Below are 25778 nucleotides of genomic sequence, written 5' to 3' on the forward strand. Positions count from 1 at the left end.
GAAGGCTGCTGGTGTATGGGTGTAGAAACTAGAAGATATTTTCTGTGAACACTTGTTTATGATCTGAGTTCATGGTTGTACATCAGAATTATCCGGGGCATTCATAAATTTGACATACACCAGCCTAGCATGGTTTGTTGTTGTTGTTGTTATGTTTTAAGATCTCCAGATGGTTTTTATGGGCATTTTGCAGGTACAATGGCCTTGTGTGTGCTCCACTTCAATGTAAAGATGGGTAGAATGTGGGGGATACAGGATATAAGTAAAGTCACATAGCCAGGACCTTCTCATTTGTAGAAAGCACGGCATCAATGGAAACGCCAAAGACATGACAGTTTGGGGGTGGGGAAACCTTCAAGACTGGTTTAGGGAAAGAGTTTTTAGAATGACATTTGAGTTCACATTTGAAGGCTGAGTAGAAAAGTGAGGTGGGGGTGTGTGTGTGTGTGGAGAGTAGAATGTCATTTCAGGTTAGGCATCTCAGAATCTCCAGGAAGATACTTGAGCAGTGCTAAAGCTGTAATGTGAGTCAGCACTTCTTTGCTTGGACCACAGACATTTTAAATGCAGTCTTAATTTGAAAAATTTTTTTCTCCAGAAGTCTAGTTTATGAATGTATTCATTATAAACATTCAATTAATAGACTATGTTCTATAATAAAATAATACAGAATTATTTCCTCCTCATTTTCTTTTGCTATTTTAGTCTTCAGTTCATAGGTTGAATGACTAAAATCTTACTGAGTATGGAAGGAAAAACCTAAATGCTCCATTTATTTTTTTGAGATATAACTCGTGTTCCATAAAATTCATCCATTTGAAATGTACACTTCAGTGATTTTAATAATTGACAAAGTTGTGCAGCCATAACCACTAATTCCAGAACATTTTCATCACCCCGAAAAGAAACCCTACACCCATTAGCAGTTAATATTCACCCCTTCTCCTTCAACCTCCGAGAACTGTTTATCTACTTTCTGTCTCTCTGGTTTCATCTGTTTCTGGACATTTCATGTAAATGGAATCATAATACATGGCATTTTGTGTCTGGCTTCTTTCACTTAGCATGTTTTCAAAGTTCATATTGCAGTGTGTGTCAGTACTTCATTCCCTTTCAAAATTTTTAGCTGAAGTTTCCTAAGTTAATAACTTTTAAGAAATGACAGTGCTGAATGAAACAAAGCAGTACTTTCAGCAGGTAGGTAATCTGTATTTATTCCCCCAAACTAGTCACATTTGAAACCTGCATTGCTTTAGAACATTTAAGAAATATTCTTGAGCCTTCTAAGCCATTATTGTTTTTTTAAATTGTCAAAGGTAGTAAATCTTTATCTTTAAAGATTAGATTTGATTGCTGGACATTGAGAAAATTAAGCCAATGCTGGTGAACAATGGTTAGGGATCAGCACTGACTTTTATTCTTACCTCAAGGATTAAGAAACTTTGTGACCTTGGCCAAGTCACTTACTTTCCCTGAGAAAACAAGCATGGGAGGGGCGGAGGGAGGGAGGGAGGGAGGGAGAGAGAGAATTTTAAGCAGGCTCCATGCCCAATGAGGGGATCGATCCCATAACCCTGGGATCATGAACTGAGCCGAAATCAAGACTTGGATGCTCAACTGACTAGTCACTCAGGCGCCCCTCAAAGTCCTGTTTTAAAACTTGGTGATTATTTGATCCCTTTGGGCAGAATTTAAAACAGTGAGAAAAGGCCATGATCGCATAGTCCTGGAACTGATTTTCTCTTTTGGCTTTTAAACTGGATCTTAGGCAATCCCTCCCTCCCCCCCCCCCCCCCCCCCCCCCGCCCCATGTTAAAATGCTGAGTAGTAAGCAGTATTCTGAAGTATATGTATAGTTTTCTAGTATAACTAATATGCAGGCCTGTATCCTATCAACTTTGAAAGTTTTAAAGCCTCTTTAAATGTTTATGTTCTCTTGGGGTCTCCTTGGACCTTTTCTCATTATATATTCCTTTGAACACATTTATTTGCTTAACTTGGTTTCAGTCCACATCGATCAATTATTCCAAAATCTAGTGCAGAGTTTCAGGTCTTTCCAACTGCCTGCTTTTTATCTTCACTTAGATGTCTTGCAGACATTTTTTTTCCTTTTTTTTTTTTTTTTAATTTTAGTTAAATAACGTACAGTGCAATATTCGTTTAAGGAGTATAATTCAATGATCACTTGCATTGAAGTGCTCATCACAGCAAGTGCCCTCCTTAATACCCATCACCCATCTAGCCCATCCCCCACCCACATCCCTCCATCAGCCTTCAGAGTTCTCTTATTATCTCTTGTGGTTTGTTTCCCTCTCTTTTTTCTTTTCTTCCTCCTTTCCATATGTTCATCTGTTCTTCTTAAATTTTACATATGAATGAAATCATTTGATATTTGTCTTTCTCTGACTTATTTTGCTTAGCATGATACATTCTAGCTCCATCCACATTGTTGCCAATGGCAAGATTTCATTCTTTTTGATGGCTGAGTAATATTCTGTATATATATACCACATCTTTTTTTTTTATGTTTATTCATTTTTTTGAAAGACAGACACAGAGCACAAGCAGGGGTGGGGCAGAGAGAGAGGGGGACACAGAATCCGAAGCAGGCTCCAGGCTCTGAGCTGTCAGCACACAGCCTGATGTGGGGCTCGAACTCACGAACTGCGAGATCATGACCTGAGCCGAAGTCGGACGCCTAACTGTTTGAGCTACCCAGGCGTCCCTATACCACATCTTCGTTATCCATTCATCAGTCAGTGGGCATTTGGGCTCTTCCATAGTTTGGCTATTGGCTGTTGTTGATAATGTTGCAGACATTTTAAAATCAACTTTTTTTTTTTTTACAATGAAATGTATTCATATTGCTGTCTCCCCTCATGTGAGTCAGCATTTCTAGTGTTTCTTCTCTTTATTATGTCACCATTAACCCAGTTGCATGAGATTTACTCCTTCTCTTTCCTCCCCTTGTTTCTCTTCCACATGCAGATTGATTCAGCCTGACAAATGTATCTGGCATCTGTTAACCCATTCCTGTCTTCTCTCTTTCCAGTTGTCTTTGTTTGTGGGCCCTTATTCATCCTTTCCTGATTGTTTTTGCAATCTCAGAACTCCTCTCTCTGTCTTCACTCACTGCCAACCCTCTCTCCCCATTTTCCACACCATCATTCTAAAAACATTGATGTGATATGGCTCTCCACTGTATATAGGATGGAGTTCAAACTTTTCAACTTGGCATATATGACTTTTTGACCAGCTGGCCTTTTCATCTTATTTCATTGGCATCTCTTTCCTGTCTCCTCTTTCTTATACAACCTCCGATAGTGATGTTGTTTACCAGCCAAGATGATGTATTTTCTGGCTTCTGGATTATGCCATGTTTGCAAGGAAGCATCCCTCATCAAGTGTGACTGCCCAGCATTCTGTGTTGTTTGGGTTTGTTTCCTCTGCTCTCCTGGGAATGTTCTTAATAACAAGTAGATTGTGGTTTAGAACTAGAAATACTATTTTCTGTTATTTCTATACGTTCCATGAAAAGAAAATCAGGGATCAAATTTAAGTTCTTTGCTTTGTTTTCTGGGATCCTGTTGAGGCACTCTGGGAAACCCATTGTTGGGTCCTGTTGTTGAGTCATTAATTACAGTGAAAAAATATGTTAAAAAAATTTTTTTTTTACAAATTGTATACACTGAAGGTGTACAGCATGGTGTTTTGATATGTGTATGTATACCTTTTGAAATGATTACTACAAACATGTAAACGTAGGTCTTCCCATAGCTATTTTTTTTTGTTGTGGTCAGAACACTTGAGGTCTATTCTCAGCAAATTCCAAGTGTGCAATACGGTACTATTGTTACATGTGATAAATTAGGTCTCCGGAATTTATTCATCTTATAACTGAAAATTTTTACTTTTTGTTTTTTTCTTATTTTGAAAAATTTTATTCTCCGATTCATACCGTCTTCCCTTTTCCTCCACCTTCTAGCCTCTGTGGTAACCTCTATTCTACTTAGGGTTTGTTTGTTTCTTTTCTTTCTCAAGATTCCACACATAAGTGAGATCATGCATATTTGTCTTTTGGCTTACTTAGCATAATTTTATTGTTGCAAATGGCAGGATTTACTTATTTTTTTAAAGCTGATGAAAAAATATGTTAATTTGCTCTTTGTAACCATTGGAAAAATAAAATATTTGGCACTCCTTGGGTCAAAGTTTTAAGCACCATATATACTTATTAAAAAGCCTATATAGATCCTTGCTCTGATGGTTCACACACATACATACTAGCCTTTTTGTTTTCTGCTGTTTAATTGATAATAATTGATTAGTCATAACAGGACAATAAACAAAGGTGTTGGAGAATTCTGATGCTGGCCCCTCATTGTAGGGATTACCTTAGCAGGTTTTCCTGTGTTAGAATGCAGTGGGACCCTGACTGCCAAGAACCGAGTCCTAGTCAGTGAACAGGCTTTCGTTCCCTGTGTCCTACAGGTATGTATTTTAAAAATGCAGCTCTTTTAGTCTACTGTCAGTGAAAAAAGAAAGTGAAACTAGCATATGTTCCACCTTATGAGTAATCAAGTTATAGCAATTTTAATATTCTTAGCGTGCACACACATACTTCTTTACTCCAAAGTAGTCCTTTATTTCTTGAGTTGAATCATCAGGCCAGTTATGGTTATGATTTATGCATGTTAATTTTTTAAACATTACAAGTATTATTATGCTGAGTATGTTTGTTCTTTGTACTGATTATAGTTAGTTTTCTCTGTTTATGGCACTGAAAATATTTAATTCTTTCTGCTTCGTATATGTGAGCCACTTCATTTTGCCAATAGCTGGCATATGTAGTCAGAATAATTTAATATTTGATTTTAGTAAAATGAAAGCAAATGTATGGCTGGAGTGGGGGGGGGGGTAGAAACAATAAATTTAAGAAAAAGGGGAAGAAAGAAGGTTATTTTTTTTCTAAGACCCCAAACAGGTTGTATTCCAAGTCCAAAGATTCACTTTAAAATTATAAAATTATGAGGTATCTTGGTGGGGTACCTTGGTATTTCAGTTGGTTAAGCATCTGATTCTTGATTTCTGCTCAGGTCATGATCTCACTAACCAAGAGACCTTGCAGTGCAGAGCTTGCTTGGAATTCTCTCCTTTTCTCTGCCCCTGCCCCCAGATTCTCAAATAAATAAACATTTTAAAAAATTATAAAATTGTGCATGTTTCACATTATCATGCTGCCTCTTATATCGTAGAATCAATCCCACAACCTTGGTTGGAAAACAAGTATCTGGAAAAAATGTGATTAATTGCAAAGTACAGAAATGTTGCCCATTTCACTCAGTATTCAGAGTCTTGTTTTTATCTGTAATGAAAAAGCTTTATAATGGAACTGAGAAAGACTGAGAAGGGATATTTATTTATATCCTCTGGCAGGGAGATCCCAAGGATTATTCTCTTAATCTTGTTATCTGCAGTTTACCTTTTTCTGTAGATTCATTTGACTCCCATAGATGTGAAGGTGTTGCCTCAGAGTATTGCTGGACTCTAAATCTTCTGTCAGGGGTATTGGAGAAGTGTGGCTGGGGAGAAGTTGGTCGTATAGGGGTTGGGAATCTCAGAAATCTTGCCAGATTATGAAATTGGGTTGTTCACATTTGGGTATGGCTTGCGTTGAGCACGAATCATCAGATTGTTCTCTGAAGGGCATCTAGCTGTGGTCTGCTGCTTTAAAAAGTGAGGAATGGTGGATCTTAGTTGGTATAGTGTTGGTCTTGACCTCTGTGAAACCTATACATTGTTACCAGTAAACCACATTTTTAAAATGTTGAATTGCAGAGCGCCTGGGTGGCTCAGTCGGTTAAGTGGCCGACTTCGGCTCAGGTCACAATCTCGCGGTCCGTGAGTTCGAGCCCCGCGTCAGGCTCTGTGCTGACTGCTCAGAGCCTGGACCCTGTTTCGGATTCTGTGTCTCCCTCTCTCTCTGACCCTCCCCCGTTCATGCTCTGTCTCTCTCTGTCTCAAAAATAAATAAACGTTAAAAAAAAAATTTAAAAATGTTGAATTGCACTTGACACACAATGTACCATTAGTTTAAGGTGTTACCACATAGTGACTAGGACAAGTTTATACTTTATGCTGTGCTCACCACAAGTGTAACTAGAGTCTGTAACCATGGAAAGCTATTACATTACCATTGACTATATTCCCTGTGCTGTACCTTTTATTCCCATGACTTATTCCATTACTGGAAGCCTGTGTCTCTCACTCCCCTTCACCCATTTTGCTCAATCCCCACACCTTCCTCCCCTCTGGCAACCATCAGTTTATTCTCTGTATTTGTCTGTTTGTGCCTTTTGTTTGTTGTGTTTTTTTAATTCCAAATATGAGTGAAATTATGGTATTTGTCTGTATCTGATTTATTTCACTTACATTATACTCTCTAGGTCCATCCATGATTGTCTCAAATGGCAAGATCTCATTCCCTTTTTTTATAGCTTAATAATATTACACACACACACACACACACACACACACACACACACACACACCACATGTTCTATATCCATTCATCTGTTGATGGACACTGGGGCTCCTTTCATATTTTGGCTATTGTATATAATGCTGCAATAAACAGGGATGCATATATTTTCAAATTAGTGTTTTTGAGTAAACCACCCTTTGAATACTGAATTTGATTATTTGATTCTAGTTGTTAGATATGGGCATTGTGGCTTCTACTCATATCCAGTGGAAGGGCTCCCAAACATGTAGGGGCCTGAAGTACTTGCATGGGCACCCTCTAGGATTGGCATTTCCTTAACTGGCATAACTGCCCTTCTACTTCCCAGCTGTCCTTTTATCCTTTGCAGAGTGGAGGGCAGGAGTGGGAGGTTGGGGTGGTACTAAGTGGTGTGCAGGCAGCTGGACTAATCCTTAGTCTGGCAGTTCTGTGAACATGTGGGAACTATCACAGATAAAATGTGTTACCAGGGGGCACCTGGGTGGTTCAGTTGGTTAAGTGTCAGACTTCAGCTCAGGTCATGATCTCATGGTTTGTGAGTTCAAGCCTGGAGTTGGGCTCTCTGCTGTTAGTGCAGAGCCTGCTTTGGATCCTCTCCCCCCTCTCCTTCTCTGTCCCTCCCCTGTGTGTGCATGTGTGCGCTCTATCAAAAATAATAATTAAAAAGTGTTACTTGACTGAAAGGGTGAAAAGAGAGCTTTAAGGTATTGTGGTAGAATAGGAAGCAGGTACCACTCACAAATCTGGGAAGAAAACAGAGAAAAGATTGAAATTATTAAAATTTAGAAACTTGGGTTGAGGGGCCCCAGCTGGGATGTAGACATCTGAAGGGAGATAGGACAATTACACTTAGGGTAAGGGGACCCCTGCTGCAACTCCCCTCCCCCAACATACACACCATTTGACAGTCAGGATTTTTAAAAAGCAACATATAGGGGTGCCTGGGTGGCTCAGTTGGTTAAGCGTCTGACTCTTGATTTAGGCTCAGGTCATGATCTCATTGTTCGTGAGGTTGAGCCCTGCATTGGGCACCACGCTAACAGCACAGAGCCCAGAGCCTGCCTGGGTTTTTTTTCTCTCCCTCTCTCTGCCTGTCCCTTGCACGTGCACACGTGCTCTCTCTCTCAAAATAAATAAATAACCTTAAAAAAGTAAGCAACATATACTATAGAGAAGTGCCTTTGTTCCAAATCAGTTGAATCTTTTCCCCTGTATTTTGGACCAACCTTCAAATCTCAGGAAAGACCAGAACTGCGTGTCTTCAAGCTAGGATGTTAAAGCAGGGTTAGAGAGAGAAAAATGCCAAAGCAAATGGTACTTCCGCAGTTTATCCTTGGTGACTCTGCATCAGCTCTAAGGACACTTCGTATATTATGAGAACAAATGAAGAAACATTTTGTATTTGTAGCTCTGATACACCTTATAGTTCTGACTCTGTCGTTCACCTAACATGAGTGTGTGGATGTGAGTGAAGCACTGCTGGATGCTGAGGATTCAAAGTTCTGACTGTTGAGTGTAAAGAGAGCCCTTGACCGGAAGTGGGCTTCTATCCATGTTCTGTCACTTGTGTACATTTCCAGAGGTGGTTCTGGGGCTTAAATGAAACAACATGTGTGAACAACCAGGTCAGTTTTAAGGATTAATTCTGGTGTCAATCCCTACACCTTGGAGTTCTAACTAAATTTATCTAGCTTTCTAATTCATTAGCTTCTGAAAAGCCAGTATCCTTCCTAAGGTTTGGCCATTTATCAAGTAGTTGAAGGTCTTGAGGTTTCATTTTGCCTGCTGTTAACTCAGACACACGGCTCAGCCCTTTCAACAGTTTCCATAAAAGAATCCACTGTGTGATTGCAAGCATTTTGCAAGTTGAGTGATTTTTTTTTTTTTAATTTTTTTTTTTAACATTTATTTATTTTTGAGACAGAGAGAGACACAGCATGAACGGGGGAGGGGCAGAGAGAGAGGGAGACACAGAATCGGAAGCAGGCTCCAGGCTCTGAGCCATCAGCCCAGAGCCAGACGCGGGGCTCAAACTCACGGACCGCGAGATCGTGACCTGAGCTGAAGTCGGACGCTCAACCGACTGAGCCACCCAGGTGCCCCCTCAAGTTGAGTGATTTTTATTGGAGAGTTAGGAGTTTAAGCAGCCAATGGTCATAAGCCATGTCCTTGGCTCTTGGTGTTTTTCCTCTAGTTTCTTTCTTCCTGTGTTGCTCCACTGCTCAAATTCATAACTGCTTGATCAGTGTAACTCCTGCCTCTAAGTCTCAACAAATAGGTGAATAAAGAGCCCTGTCTACCCAAATTAAGACCCAATTGCTGCCCTCAATATGCTCAAGACACACACTACACTTTTTCCTTTTATATAAACTTTATTGAGGTAGAATTCACATACAAGTGATGCATCCATTTTAAGTGTACAAATTTAAGTTTTGACAACAGCTGTAAAACCAACATCTCGTTAAGATTTGGACTATTCCACCCCAGCACAACACTTAATTAAAAGATTATACTGTTTTGAAGTGTGGTTTCACTTTATATAGGGGGTGTCTTTCTTTGGTGTTACACATTACCTTTAACAACATCTTTTTCTCATAGGCTTTGGTGTGGTCATTTCTGGAGGTGTACTTTTGAACACATCCACAGGTTTCCTTATGATAAATTCCAAGATGTGAAATTTTAAAGATTGGGTTAGTTTGTAATCCATCCCACAAGTGATGTATGTGAGAGCCAGTTTTCTCCACAACACTAAATAACTTAAAAAGTTTGTCTATTCTGAGTTTTAAGGGTTTTCTTGATAATGAGACATTGCCACTTTCAGAATAGGGTTACTTAAAATGCTTATTCAATTTCCTTGGGTGATTTTATTTTAAAAACATTTTTTCTTGCTGTTTTTGGTAAGTAGCACTTGCATGTGTTACAAAATCAAAAGGATACTCACTGAAGTGTCCCCCACCTCTGTGTCTCAGTCATCTAATTACTTTCCTCAAAGAAACCACTATTGGACCACATAAATCAATTATTTTATAATTTTGTAAGCTTTTGTTATTTTTGTTTGAAATTTTGTTGTTGTTTAGGTGCAGTTTTACATGATATCATATTCACACTGCTAGCAAACCCTAAGTCCAGCATTCATATTGCATTATTGCAGAGACTAGCTGTCCACATGAAGTGGGTGAATCTGACCCAGTATTATACACAGACACTTTGTCATATAATATGTCTGCCTCGGTATGTGAATTTGTGGTTATTTCAGTTACATTAAAATCTGAGTTGTCTGGGTCATTTCCTTCTCTGGCTCAGTAGCACAGGACAAAATAATCATCTGAAATCACAGAAGAATAAAATATCTACTGAGTTATATACTCCAGCTGGATCTTTTGATATTATTTAATTTTCAAACTAGATTGGTAATGTGTGAAACATTAAAATTTCTAACCTTGGTTTCTTGAGAAGTTTCATTTCAAATTGTTCCAAAAACCTTGAGGTAGAAAACTGAATCTTTAATACATCAGCCAGTATTGAGCAAATGATCATTATTAAACTCGACAAAAATGATTATTAGATCATCAAAGCTGCTAATGGGGCAAAGGAAACTTAAGCCCGATACTCTGGTGCTTAGTGTTTGGTCCTTTAAGTGTACAACTTGTAAGGAAGATATCAAGGCCATGGTTTTTTTTTTTTTTTTTTTTTCTTTTTTTGTTTTTAATGTTTATTTTTGAGAGGAAGAGTGTGAGCGGGGGAGGGGCAGAGAGTGAGGAGGACAGAGGATCTGAAGTGGGCTCTGCATTGACAGCAGCGAGTCTGATGTGGGGCTTGAACTTATGAACCGTGAGATCATGACCTGAGCTGAAGTCCGACGTTCAACCCACCGAGCCACCCAAGTGCTCCAGGCCAAGGCTTTTAGCAAAAGTATGAATTAGTTCATAAAGATTGGGTTTAAAGCCTTAAAAAGTCCTTTTTTCTGCATACTCCTGGCCATTTATGGCCACTGTCTGGCTCCTTAAAGCCTTGGGCCTACCATTTTTGGAAGTTCTTGAATCCCCCTTTACCTGTCAATATATGTATATTTTTCCTCTCTAGGGCTTACTTCAGTAGTAGATATGTTCATTCAGCCACTATGGAACGTGAGACACTATGTGGTGCTCATTATTAGGGCTGCAAATGCTACACCTTGGCCTTGACCTATAGGGACTAGTGTAGCTGGGGAGTCAGACGGGGGAAAGTGCATAAGGGATAGTTTTTGCAGAAAGTGCACTCCTACTGCCCAATAATACTCTTGCTTTTTTAATTAGCATCTAGTTAATTGCTTACCTCTTAAGTGACAGTTGATTTTCAAAATGGTAGAAATGCTTCTCTGTGGGCAAAATAATGGTTAGTGTCTTAAATGTCTTAGATCTATTTGCTAATTCTCCATAGCAGAAGGATTTTGGGTATGTGGAACTAGGTGTGTGGGATATATGTGGTAGGAGCACAGGATGGGGGGCTGGGCTTTCTGGGCTTGACTTACAGCTGTGCCAAGTACTAGCTTGTACAGCCTACTTGACTTCTACTTCTTTATCTCTTTAATACATTAGTCTAGCTTTAGGGTGGTTGAGAGGGTTAGAGTGCAGAGGAGAGCCTATCGTAATGCTGAGCATTATAGTGTTATCACTGCTTTCTGATTTGCAAAGATGCTGCTTCACTGTGAATTGGGAAAGAATGAGTATCTCCTCAGTGTGGGTAAACTTCATCATTTATGTATTAGTTCCATAAAATAGATGACCTTAAACATAATCCCCTGAAATGGGACAAATCTTTATAAAGCACAGTCAATGCCCATTTGTCAACAGTGGGTAGGGAAATGGTATATTTGAGGTAAATAATACATTGTGATTTTATTAGAATTGTTTTGATTTTAGTATAATCAATTTTCCCTGAGATAGATAACAATAAAGCTGATTTGTACAGCTGCTAAACTGAAGTTTTATTCTTTAATCCAAAGTATTTAGGATCTTGCCCTGCACAGCTTCAGGGGGTGCTATTCATACAGATTGTGATGTGAATGGTCCTCTCTTGGAGTTGTGCAGTGTGGCAGGCTTCTTAAGGGATGCTTGTTTTGGGGGGAGACAGAAATCCTAATATCTGATCGCTTCCTAATTTATCTCAGAATTAGTATGCAGTATGTGAAAAAAATAATTTTTTCTTCCTGTGGTTTGGATTTTGGACAAAATTATGTCAGCACAATTGAATTAAGAATGCAAATCTGGACCAACTATAACTTGTTTTTGTTTGCCTCATTGAAAATTCAAACTGCTTTTGCTTCTGTCCATCTTCTTGTCTGTTAATGTAAGTGTAGGACTTTTAGTGGAGACCTAAGGCATTTAGCAGTTAAGTTTTATTGTGATTACCACATTTGAAACCTGATGTAACTAGTGATCAGGGATTAGGTAAGTGATATATGGTAGCTGTACAAGTGTAGCCACTAGCTTGTAGGCTAGTAAAAGTGCCTATTTATGCCATACAGTTGGCAAAGATTATTGATTAATTTACCTGTAAAGCAACCAGGAGAACAGGATGCAGTGACACAGTAAACGAAAAAGTATAAAAATATTAAACTGTTTTTAAGGGCTTTTATTTTTATCAGGATAAAATATAAACATACTAAAACGTTAATTAGATTTTGGCTATTAGGAGTGTAGCCTATTTAAGTTGATACTGTATTTTTCTTTAGTAAGCAGGTGAAAAATAATTCGGAAAAAAGCAGGTCTCATTAGCAACAAACTTCTTTATTTAGTTAGATATTGGGCATTGGTGTAGATGTTGGGGATACAGTCCATAATACCTCTTCCCTCAACAGGGAGGTCAAAATATTGAACAGTAATTGTAAGGTTAAAGAGTATTATAAAAGGGACCTTCTACTGGAAGGAGGTATATAGCAGTAAGATTTAACCCATTCCAGTAATAAAATTTCCAATCAATTTTAGTGCTAGAGAGAACCTTTGAAATGTTCAAGGGACTACATTTTTAGAAGGCTAGGGAGGTAAGTGAGTTTGTATGGTTGGGTAACAAATTGGTACAGTTAGAATTGGGATTTAATTTAGTAGGTGTCCTAGCTCCAAGTTTTTTCCCCAGTAGATGTACCAGACTGTCTAGTTGAAGTTGGCTCTCTTAATGTGAAATTAGCTCCCTCTTTAAAGGCTGTTATACTAGGTAGAAGTTCTTTGATAAAGAGATTAGCCGACTTGGGTGCTCTCCTTTGATCTCATTTAATCCCGAAGAGATATTTCACTTCTTAACCTCTTCATCCACACCCCACCCCCTAGTCTATTAATTCTTACCTTCTCTTCACTTTCTTCTCTGTCTAGCTTAGACTTTGTATTTTTAGCAAGCAGTGGAGGTCAACTTTGGCTAGGTTGAATGGAAATAGTATTTATTGAGTTATTAGGTACCTCACATGATCTTCAAAGGTGCCAACGAGGCATTCAGGATCCCGAGGCTCAGAATCCCATCATGGTGGAGACTTCACTGCCAGCATTGTATGCATCACACTCTGCAGTTTGATTGCAGATGCCAAGTACAGCATGCTACTCTAGAACCCCTTCCGTTGCTGTCTGAAGGTAACTACTCCACAGTGGATCTTTCTTGTGTATTTTAGCTTTGATACACAGGTTTTGACTGAGCCTAGGTCTTAGATGCTGGGCAGACAGCTAGGAAATCTTGTGAGACTAAAGCTGCTGTTGAGGGAGCTGGGAATCCATAAAGGCTAGGGGATTATTTATTTCACAACAAGGCTCTTTTGCTTGTCAGGTTGTTAAAAGGAATGATGAAGGTCCATTTTGAACCTCATTTTGCCTCATGCTGCCAGGCATTCCTTCTACGTGACTATAGATAAGTTTTTCTATTTTCAAACTTCCACATTCTTAAGCTCCCAGTTTCAGCATTACACTCAGGAAGGGGAGGGAAGATATGAATGAATGGGGGGGATTTTACTATTGCTTAATAGATGAGTTTGTAGACAAATGGCTACAATTACACATAAAGGCCTTAAAATGAATTATCAACTTCAAGTAACCAGTTAAAAGTTTAAGAAAGAAACCCACAATTGAGGTAATTTCTAACTTAAATGCTGAATTTTTTAAAAAGTACATGTTCACTGGTTTTTGCTAATACATCACTCATAATTTTAGTTCTCACTATATAGAAACAGGCATTTAAGAATTTTCCTATTTTCATTCAGGATGAATACAGAAGACCTTTCCTCCTCTGCCTACTAAGTTACATACGTCTTCCCCAAACCTAAAATATGCAAATATTTTAAAGATGCTTTTGATGGGTTTGTTAATGGTGCCTTAGGGACCTTGTTCAACAGCCCCAATCTCAGTGAAGTGTTACTAAGCCAGATCCTCTGTTCAGAGTTCTAAGACATCATTCCTAAGACACAGAATTCATTAAGACAGAAGGACAGTTACATTATTCAGATCATTAAAGACATATTTACAATTTTTGAGCTGGTGCTAAAGAAAGTCCAGGGAATGAAGTGTTTATATTATCCATCAAATCAGAAATCAAGAAAAAAATGGAGATGTTAACTTTCATGAGTCTAATTACAGTGCTGGGTATCCAAAGGACAGTTTTATCATTAAGAATTTCATGAGTGTTTTATGAAGGAGTAGTTGGCATGTCTTTAACTGTGATGCTGATATTTAGAAATCTTTCAAAAATAGAAAAAAAAGAAAGATGGAGATGTAAAGTTATCTTTCCAGAAATCAATCTTTCTTTCTTTCTTTCTTTCTTTCTTTCTTTCTTTCTTTCTTTCTTTCTTTCTTTCTGTATATTTATTTTTAATGTTTATTGTTGAGAGACAGAGAGAGACAGAGCATGAGCATGTGGGGGGGCGGGGAGCGGAGAGAGACAGAGACAGAGACTGAGAATCTGAAGCAGGCTCCAAGCTGTCAGCACAGAGCCCGACGCGGGGCTTGAACCCACGAACCGTGAGATTGTGACCTGAGTTGAAGTTGGACGCTTAACTGACTGAGCCACCCAGGCGCCCCCAGAAAACTTCTAAAATGTCTTTAGAAACCAGCAGGGACATAATGTACTTCTAGTGTAGTGCTGTTTTTCGTGTTGTTAGTATTCTTAATCACATCTGTACCACCTTCTCTAAGACCTTGACATACCCTACTCTAAAATGCATCTTCCAAAAATTGACTAGGGGAGCCTGCGTGGCCCAGTTGGTTGAGCATCCAACTCTTGGCTTCAGCTCAGGACACAATCTTTTGGTTGTGGGTTCAAGCCTTGCATCAGGCTCCACGCTGTCATCGAGGAGCCTGCTTGGGATTCATTCTCATTCTGTCTCCCTCTCCGTGTCTCTCTCTCTCTCCCCCTCCCCATCCCTCTCCCCTGCTTCTCCCTCTCCCTCTTTCCCTCCTCTACCTCTCCTCCTCCCCCTCCCCCTCCGTGGACCCCTCCCTTTCTCTCTGCCCCTCCCCCGCTCGTGTGCTCTCTCAAAATAAATAAACTTAAAAAAAATTGAAAATTGACTTTTATGTGTACTTCATACTCAACATGAAATAACTTCTTGAGGGGCAAGATCTTTGTTTTATTCTTCCTTTGAATTAGTTGATACCGTAATGTCATGTACAAAGTAAACAATAAACATTTGTTAGTAAATCCATATTTCAAAGTCATAACATTTCAGAGCATAGTGGTTTCATGTAATATAAGAGATAGGCAAAGTAGCTTATGTAATAGATAATTCCAGGTCAAAATGGCATACACCCAAATTTTCCATCAAAATAAAGCAGATTTATTCTATTTCATTTATGTTAATAAGACTATACTTCTTCAATTGCCAGTCCCAAAGGAAAAAAAAAAATGACATTATGGCTTAAATTAATTTACCTCTTTCATGAAGCATTTCTTCATGATTATGAACTACTGAAAATAGCCCTTGACTTCTGTGTTATTTACTATCCTGCCAAACATTTGACATTTACTGTATATTGTTAATTGTCTTTCTGTATACCATTGAGATTAAGCAGTCAGGCTCTGAAGCCAGACTGATTAAACCCAGTAATCTGGATTTTAATCTTGGCTCTGCCACTTGCTAGCTTTGGTTATAATGTAAGTGGTCATTCTTAGTTTCTCATTTCCCTCGTTTGTAAAATGGGTATGAAGATTAAATGTTAATAATACATGTAGAGCACTTAAGTCACTATTTGCCACAGTTCGTTTTTATTGTTACTTGATCTTTTATTGATTCTCTGCCTATCTGGGCATAGTGCTTGATAATTGCATAGAGTCCCTGCCCTTGGCGGAATTTACAGACTAGTGGGGGGAGGAAAAGAAACAGACTATAGTATAACCTGGTGTACTTATTAGTGGGACAAAAGAACTGGGAGGTGCTGGACAAGGAATTCAGGCTAGTGGTTTTCCTTATTGTAGGCACACTCTGTTAGTAGGATTTTCAGATTTTTGTCTTGTCAATGATTGGAATAATTTTAAATGCCGTTCCTGGGGTGGAAGTTACCAACTAACACAGTAAGTATAGTAATTCTCAGCTCCATGTGGTACCTAATCATGCAAGTATGTATTCACTGAACAAGCATTTGCTTAGCACTTCATTCACCACCACCATTTGGTAGCTGGAGTTCCTATCTTCAGACAATTTAGGGCCTGACTAGTCAGCTAACAGTTACTGTCCTAGCTATAGTAAGAGGAATGGTATAAATGCCCAGGAAACTGAAGTACAGGGAAGAGGCTTCCAGACTAATTCAAACCAGAGAAACAAGTTGGTTGACTGTACTTAGTTTTTCAGAAATCCTTCTCTGGCTTCCAGAAATTTGATAAAGTCAAATTATTGATATAGTCTTCGGGAGAAAAAACTAGAGCTTCTAGCCCAGGTTGTTCCGTCCCATCTTTTGGTTATTACTCCAAGTTGAATACAGAGTACAGTTGACCCTTAACACAGGTTTGAACTGTGCTGGTCCACTGACACGTGAGTCCACTCATACGTGCATCTTTTTGTTTTGATAAATTCAGTACAGTACTGTAAATGTACTTTCTCTTCCTTATGATTTTCTTAACATTTTCTTTTCTCTAGCTTGATTTAATGTAAGAATGCGGTGTATAATATGTAAAATTTGTGTTAATTTACTCTTACAGCTAAGGCTTCTGGTCAACAGCAGGCTGTTAGTAGTTAAGTTTTGGGGGAGTCACAAGTTAAATGTGGATTTTCAACCATGCTGGGGGCTGATGCCCCTAACTCCTATGTTGTTCACGGGTTAACTGCACTTTCTGCTACTTACCAGTCCAACTGGAAAAAAACTTTTCATTAAAGGGGTACCTTGGTCTGAACTCTAAGATGTAGTCCTTGATACCTAGAGCCTTTGAAACAGCTTCTTCCAGTTTTTCCTTCTTTTCAGAGAAGGAAATTGTGAGGTTGATGTGTGTGGGAGTAGAGGGAGAAAAAGAGGAAGGTGGAGGGTATGCCTTGAGAATCTTTATTCTCATCTGACTTCAGGATAAGCATTTTTTAAAAACTTAGTGAATTACAGGAAAATAATTTATGAGCCATTTGTGAAGGAAAAGGTGTTGGAATAGGTAAGTGAGGTCTTTCATCCACTAGGGGGTAGTGTGGACTGTAAAAATTAAAATTATTTCTCAGGGATTGACCCTTAATTTCCTCATGCGGTTACCTTGTTTGAATTAATTTTTATCCATCTAGGTTTTTTCGAAATTGCTGCAAATCATTATTTTCAAGCACAGTCTTGTGACTGTAACAAACTAACACCCACATTCCTGTTATTAGTGATTCCAATGGTCTGACATTACTTTTTGTGTAGAATTTTTGGAGGGGAAAAAGTGATGCTTTTCTCTACCAGATTTTACTCACTGTATGAAATAAAATTAGTTTAATAACCTGTAAGTAACATCATTCTAACAGGACTGTCTTGTGTTTTCAGTTTCCTGTTCAGTAGCCCCATGTGACTATTGAGCAGTTGAACTGTGGCTAGTTTGAATTGATATGTATTATAAATCTAAATTACTGGATTTTGAAGACATTGTATGAAAAAGATTGTAAAATATTAATAATTTATATATATATCTTAAAGTTTATTTATTTTGAGAGAGACAGAGAGTGCGCGCACGGTGGAAGGGCAGAGAGAGAGATGGAGACAGAATCCCAGGCAGGCTCTGCACCTTCAGTGCAAAGCCCAATGCGGGGGTTAAACCCATGAACCATGAGATTGTGACCTGAGCCAAAACCAAGAATCACGCTTAACTGACTGAGCCACCCAGGCGCCCCAATTATTTTTATGTTGATTATGTGTTGAAATGATGCTATTTGGATATATTGTTAACTACAATATTAATTTTACCTGTTTCTTTTTACTTTTTAAAGTGACTAGTGGAGAATCTAATTTAGTATTATATTTGCAGCTCATATTTCTGTTGGGCAGCACTGCTGTAGGGAAAACATTCATCGACCATTCTTTTCATGCTGTACATACCTCTAGCTGACTTTAGGATTTGTAGGGAAGTGTAGTAGGGAAATTGAGCACAACTTTGGCTCTGTTTCTAATCCCAGCCAGAATAAACACAGTCAATTCTACTATAAGGAGATAGTTTGCATTCCTAAAATTCATTGTGTTAACCAAAATTGTCAGTAAAAACCACCTGGCTCATGTATAAAATGTTAGGGGCATGACATTCAAAAATGTTGGTAACGTTTTTTTAAATGCCCACTTGTAGGGGGTGATGTTGCAAATACCCTTAAGTAGTTTACAATTATGTATATAATGATAAGTTGGCTTTTGCTTTTTCAGTAATCCCAAAAAAGGAGCCCTTGTTTGTTAATACTTTAGAATTGCTTAAAGATGTAGTTAACAGAGGTTGGAATAGACAGTAGGTATCACTGAGGCATCTGTCAGTTTTTCTAAGACTAATTGTGATAACAAAATTGATAATATTGTCCAGTATAGTCAGATGGTTCTTGGGTGAGATGATCTAAAATGTCTACAATTGGCATTATGAGTAATACATTGCATTTTGTGTTTCAGAGAATATTCTAAATAGGGGAAAACCTGAGTGCTGTAGATGTATGTTGGAAGTGTATAGAGAAAGTTAACTTTTCTCATATGCACATTACCACTCTTTTTCTAAGAACTCTGTTTATTATCTAGAATTTTACTGTACATTATTCAATCACTGCCTTAAAAAACATGTAAGACCTTCCATTGCTATAGTGAGCACAAGCGTTACTGAACTTTAAAGGGGGGAAAATACCTAGTTCGTGGGATTTAGTTGACAGACTGTCAAGTGTTACAGTTTACTGTGGTGTATAATTCTGGGATTTGCTCTTCAAGTCCCAGTAGATCTATTGATGATCAGATCAATTTGATGTTACTTAATTCCTTCTTAAAGTATTTATTGCGTGAAAAAAATATTTACAGCATGAATTATTATACTCCCTCTGTAAAATGAGTTTCCTTGAGACTTAATCATACTGTCACTTAAATTCATACTCTACTTTTATGTACTTCCTTTTCTACTTTTTAGTAACTAATTCCCTAAATAGTCTAGGGTACTTTTTGTTCTGTATGACCTAAACTCAGTTGCTACCTGGGATTGGGTCCTAGGATTGCTTTTAAACAAGTAGGTCACAGTGCAACTAATGGTTATTCTATTTTCTTTAGAAACAAACTGTTATTTAATAAATCTTAAGATTTGTTATTGTGCTTTGCTCTTAACATTCTTTTTGAGTTGGTTGTATAGGGCTATGGCCGCCTTATGGGATCTCATTTAAGTCTTTCTGCAGTATTACATTTTTTGATCTTCATAGCAACTCTGCATGAGAGGTAATCTTAATTATATAGATAAGGCAGTTGAGGCTCAGAGCAGTGTAAATTATTTGCTTAGAAATTGTAGTTAAGTAAGCAGTGTGGTAGGAATTTGAACCCATTACTTACAGACTTGAAGAAATCACAGTGTACTTCACTGTCTTTCTACCAAAAAAATAATATAAAACTAGGAGGTGTTTTATAGTTTACCATGTGTGAATAGTAAGTAATATGAACGATTTTATTTCTTACCCAATTTTGCCTTTTTTGGGGAAAACAACGGACTCCAACTTCTGTGGGTGAGACTTGTTCCATTTGGTTTGGATTTTATTTGTTTTTCCTCCTATAATTTATGCTGTGGGTTTGGGAAATCAGTGCCATGTAATCAAATAATTATGCATCTGTTCATTATATCAAAATCTGTGAGAACTTGAGAGCATATAAAAACTATTTGAAAAAGTCTTCCACACCTAAAAGCTTATTCTAGATTGTGCCCTGATGAAGTCTTGTAATTGACCAGGCCACGTGATATGTTTACGTGTACATTCTTTAGAAAGCCTCTGATTTTGCGGAGGAACTGAAGATGAGGAAGGAATGCAGTCTCTGACAGTGTGTTCTAAGAGTGATTTTGAGGCTATTTTGGGATATGATCTTGGAGGCCCTTCGGGAGCTTTTTATAGTCTTGACTAGAGCTGCTACTACTTTGTGTAACCAGGGAGTGGGGTTTGGGGCTCTTGGACCCCAGCCTTTTCTTTTTTTACCAATCTCTCTCTTAATGGGCTTCTAAAAATACGAAGACCTGGGACAAAATGAAAGGAGGAGGGAGGTGAGGAGAGGCCAGAATTCAGGGAATTTTACCATCCGTTTTTTTTCTCATTCTTTTATTTACTCTTACTCTTCATCCTTAGTATCTTCACTTTTTTGCAAAAAATGAAGACCGGCCTCTTGTTCTGATTCCATGTTGGAGGACTTCCCACAGTGGGAGGCTTCATTATTGTATCTTGAGATGTTTTTAATGCTCTAAACATGTTTTACTTTGAACCTTAGTTTACAGCATTTCAGCTTCCCATTTGCCCTTGCATTGCCATGATTAAAACAAAGCAAAAAACAAAAAAAACAAACCAAAAACCTAGTCTCTAATTAGAGACTAGGGTGTTTTTGGGTTAAGGCATTACTTTAAAATTTTTTTTTTTTCAACGTTTTTTATTTATTTTTGGGACAGAGAGAGACAGAGCATGAACGGGGGAGGGTCAGAGAGAGAGGGAGACACAGAATCGGAAACAGGCTCCAGGCTCCGAGCCATCAGCCCAGAGCCTGACGCGGGGCTCGAATTCACGGACCGCGAGATCGTGACCTGGCTGAAGTCGGACGCTTAACCGACTGCGCCACCCAGGCGCCCCAGGTTAAGGCATTACTTTAAATGGCTATGAGTTTATTAACACAATTTGGGAAAGGGTTTAATTTTTTATCTGGATCTTATGATTATTTTAGTATATGAAAGGTAAATCTTTTTTAGTATGTGCACTGTAGGCTTAGAGTGAAATGGTATTAAGGTGTATGGGTTTTCTGAAGTGAAGGCAGCATAAATACAGTATTCTCATTTTTTATATCTAAAACTGTTGATATGGCAGTGTTCTGAAACTTCTGATTGCACATGCTTATTCAAAATGTTGAAAATATATTACTAATATATGAAATTGTACTCAGTATTGTCCATTTCCGTTATTGCATGTTAACATTTTTTGGCTGTTTGTAAGTTGTTTATAAATAGAAGTTAGATTATTTCTTCCTATGCCTGAATGGATCCTTTTGTTTTCCTCCTCTGATGTGCACATCCTGCTTTGAATAACCCTGCTTTAATGTTAAAGATGAAATTCTGATAGTTGATGTGCACATCCTGCTTTGAATAACCCTGCTTTAATGTTAAAGATGAAATTCTGATAGTTTATTCCTTGTTCTTTGTGACATCAAATAGATTCATAATTCATCAAGTATTTATGGAACATCTGTGGTGTCAGGCACTGTTCCAGATGTTGAGGATATAGCAGTAAATAAAACAGGCACAAATCTCCTTTTATGGCACTTCCAGTCTGAACAAAATAAGTTAGATATGTAATATGTTAGTAGTGCTGTGGAGATAAAATAGGGGAACAGGGATAGAGGGAGGGTAGAGGTTAGGGTGGAATGGGGTTTTGCAGTTTCAGTTATGGAGGCTTCACTGAGAAAACACATTTGCATGAAGATCTTCGGAGCTGAGAGACAAACCACATAGAAATTTGGGGGAAAAGAGCAAGTGCAGAGCTGTTTGAGGGAGGAGTATGGCAGGTTGGAGAGCTACAAAGAAGCTAATCTGGGTGAAACAAAGTGCCAGGGTGGAAGCAGGTTGGGGGAAACATAGCTGAAGATGAGTTAAGAGTAGGCTGAGTGAGGGGATCGCGTAAAACCTCTTCTTGGGGGGCCATTATAAGGAATTTGAAAAGTCTGTGAAATACAGACCCAGGAGGGAGTGGGGAGCACGGTCAGAAGCAGGAAGTACAAAGTTAGGCTATTGCAGTATGCCAGGTGAGAGCTTGATGGTGGCTTGGATCAGAAGTGTAGCCGTGGGGTGGTAAGAAGTAGTCCAGCCATGGATATATTTTGATGTTTAAGCCAACAAAATCTGCCAATCAGGTTAGATGTGGTGGGTTATGAAGGACAATGTTTGATCCTGCTGGAAGGATGGATTTATAGTTAACTGATAAAAAGAAGGCATTGAGGGAGGAGCAGGTTGAGGGTGGGGAATGCTAAGTTTGGTGCTTATCAGATATTCAAGAAGAGCTGTTGAACAGGTCTTTATGGATGGAGGAAGTGTGATCCAGGGGAGAGATCTGTGCCGGATATGAATTTGGCAAGGCATCATACAGAGTGTATTTAGTATTTAGATTCATTGGACTACATGGGGTCACTATGGAAGTGTGTAGTTGAGAAGCCCTAAGACAGGGCTCTGGGGCACTTCAGTGCTGGGGAGATAAGAACCAACATGGAGGTTGCTGCCAGACTAATAGGAAGACAGGAGAACATGGCTAATGGAAGCTGGGTGAGGAGCAAGGAACAAGGAGGAGGGCAGACCAGCTAGAAAAGATGTTCCATTTAGGTCAAGTAAGATGAAGATTAAGCATTGTCCATTTGATTTAACTGTGCGGGAATCACCGCTGACCTCAACAAGCAGGTTAGTGGCTAGACCCTGATTGGAGAGTTGTGTTCAAGATAGGAGGGGAGGAGAGAAATTGGAGACAAGCAAGCATAGATAACTTTCAACAAGCAGCTGAGCAGTGGGGCAGTAGCTGGTCTGGGGAGAGTGAGGTCAAGGTCATTTGCCCCTCTTATTGGGCGAAATTATAGCAAGTTTGTACAGTTTGGGAAAAATCCAATAAAGAAGGGAAGATGATTCAGGAGAGGAAAGAGATGCTAGAGCAATGTCCTTGAATAGGCAAGAAGGAGATAAGATCTAGTGCTTTCTTTAGAGGAGAGGTTAGTCTTAGCCAAGAGTGATGGCCATTTTATCGACAGTGACAAGAGGACAGGCAGAACACGTGGGCACGCAGTTGAAGGTGGGTATACAGATGCTACAGTGGGAACTTAAGGCGGTGTCTTTTTTTGTGAAATAGAAAGCAGAGTTCTCAGCCAAAAGTGAGGGTGAGAATGAAGATGCTGGAGGCTTGAAGAGAGAGAACGTTCGAGTACTTTAGGAGAGAGGGAGAAAGATGGAAAAGAGAACTAAAGATTGATTGTTGGGGGAGCAGCGTAAGGGTTCGTCGTCAGGGTTGTACATATTTCTCTAGCCCTGTTGAGGTGCCTAGGCACTTGTCCCTACTACATTCCCTTCTGTTTTTCAGGGGAAAGGTTTTTAGTGACTTTTAGCACTAATTTTACTTTTTATTTATTTATTAAAAAGATTTTATTTTTGAGTCATCGCCACACCCAGTGTGGGGCTTGAACTTGCAACCTCGAGATCAAGAGTTTGCTTGTTCCATTGACTGAGCCAGCCGGGCGCCCCAAATTTTACTTTTTAAACAGCTTGGTTTTAGTGGAGTTTAAAGAGAGCAAGTTGCCTTTACTTATGTGATAATTCCAGTGTTATTTTCTTTTTTCTCCTCCCTCTCCCCTCTCCTCACTTCTCAACTTAATATAAAATCAGTTTCATTAGCCTAATTTTTATTATCAACATATTTTCAGATATTTGTAGCTACAGAGTATATGTGTCATCAGTATTCATTTGCTTTTGCATTCAGCTGATTGGGATGATTTAAATAGTCTTATAAAATGAATAAAAACCCATCAGGAGATTGGAGAGGTTCTGTTAAGTCCAGTTCCAAGAGGTGAACTTCTTAATTTTTAATTTGGTGTTCAGCAAAGTGACATTTGTTTGACGAATGCATTGTCTTTCTATTGTAGGAAACCCAGCGTTTGCTGGCGGAACCAGTTCCTGGCATTAAAGCAGAACCAGATGAGAGCAACGCCCGTTATTTTCATGTGGTCATTGCTGGCCCCCAGGATTCCCCCTTTGAGGGAGGGACTTTTAAACTTGAACTATTCCTTCCAGAAGAATACCCGATGGCAGCCCCTAAAGTACGTTTCATGACCAAAATTTATCATCCTAATGTAGACAAGTTGGGAAGAATATGTTTAGATATTTTGAAAGGTAAGTGTTACCTTTATTAATATATGCTATTAAGTAAGATTTCTCCTTTTTCTCTTAAGCATTCCATGTTGAGAATCTGAACATTGTAATCTTGCCTATTATATAAAGACCACAAAGGTCTGTGGGAATGAAATGCAGTAGTTCTGGGGCTGTTGTTTCATGCTTGATCATTCTGGGCCTGTTGCCTTCATAGATAAGTGGTCCCCAGCACTGCAGATCCGCACAGTTCTGCTATCGATCCAGGCATTGTTAAGTGCTCCCAATCCAGATGATCCATTAGCAAATGATGTAGCGGAGCAGTGGAAGACCAACGAAGCCCAAGCCATAGAAACAGGTATTTAATATCCATTCTCCTTCACACCACTTCCACTTTTTAAAACAAATACACACTACCTTTTAAAAAACTTCTTTTAGAGTCTTAGCAAAAAGAAAAAAAATACGTATCGAGAGGAGTAAGTCAGACCCCGCTTCTAGTATATGAGCACCTCTTAACGGATGTTTAAGCTCCAACTTACGGCCTGCTTCATGACCCCCAAATTAAAGACAGCCTGTAATTGGGGGAGCTCTTCAACTCTTGGATAACCTATACCTGGTGTATCAAATACCGTGTGTGCGCTATTTATCTAGCAGTACATAGAGAAAACGGAAAGCTTTTTATAACTCCTTGAGCTGCTTTTGTATTTCATCTGATTAATAAAACTATGTGTCACTTTCGAGCTAGGGAGTTTGAAATCAGTGAGCTTCTTCCTGCTACAGATTTTAACGAAATTAGTGGAGAGCATTATATATCTAGAAATGAAGGAGACAAAAGGAGACAAGTCTTTTCATCCTGTTGAATTCTGTAGAACTTCTGGATTCCATTGTAGTGTTTTGGTAATTAGACCTATATAGGCTTTCTTTCTGATCCAGATGACAGAAAGATGGCATGAATTTAACTTAATACTAAGTAATTTTTATAGAGTTTGGAAAGTAACATGGAGCTAAGTAAAATAATAATTGCATGTTTGTTTTTGTCTACAGCTAGAGCATGGACTAGGCTATATGCCATGAATAATATTTAAAATCGATCTGATCATCAAGTGTGCATCACTTCTCCTGTTCTGCCAAGACTTCTTCCTTTTTTGTTTGCATTTAATGGACACAGTCTTAGAAACATTACAGAATAAAAGCCCAGACATCTTCAGTCCTTTGGTGATTAAATGCACATTAGCAAATCTATGTCTTGTCCTGATTCACTGTTGTAAAGCATGAGCAGAGGCTAGAAGTACCATCTGGATTGTTGTGAAACGTTTAAAGGCAGTGGCCCCTCTCTGCTTTTATTCATTTCCCCAATGATGGTTAAAGTATAAAGCACTGTGAATGAAGGTAGTTGTCAGGGTTAGCTGCAGGGGTGTGGGTGTTTTCTCTTTATTATTTTTTTTGAGGGGGTGAGAGGTAGTTTTAATTTTATGGGCTCCTTTCCCCCTTTTTATGGTGATCTAATTGCATTGGGTAAAAGCAGCTAACCAGTTCTTTAGAATATGCTCTCTAGCCAAGTCTAACTTTATTTAGACGCTGTAGATGGACAAGCTTGATTGTTTGAACCAAAATGGGAACATTAAACAGACATCACAGCCCTCACTAATAACATTGTGACTTTGCTGTCAAGTGTAGAATCCTTCCTTCAAAAAAAGCTTGTGACCATTTTGTATGGCTTGTCTGGAAACTTCTGTAAATCTTATGTTTTAGTAAAATATTTTTTGTTATTCTA

General features: G+C 38.7%; 1 protein-coding gene across 1 annotated transcript in view; it reads left to right on the top strand.

The window, feature by feature from the left end:
* UBE2N (ubiquitin conjugating enzyme E2 N) overlaps positions 1-25778 on the top strand; it is a 35968-nt gene extending 10190 nt beyond the window's left edge. The window contains exons 2-4 of the mRNA XM_019446426.2: positions 23782-24028; positions 24222-24362; positions 25049-25778. Of these exons, the coding sequence (XP_019301971.1) occupies positions 23782-24028; positions 24222-24362; positions 25049-25089 (429 nt within the window). The 3' untranslated portion in view covers positions 25090-25778. The remainder of the gene's footprint in view (positions 1-23781; positions 24029-24221; positions 24363-25048) is intronic.

This window comes from Panthera pardus, unplaced genomic scaffold (genome assembly GCF_024362965.1).
Source record: "Panthera pardus isolate Hobbes unplaced genomic scaffold, ASM2436296v1 HiC_scaffold_6, whole genome shotgun sequence".
Lineage (NCBI taxonomy): Eukaryota > Metazoa > Chordata > Mammalia > Carnivora > Felidae > Panthera > Panthera pardus.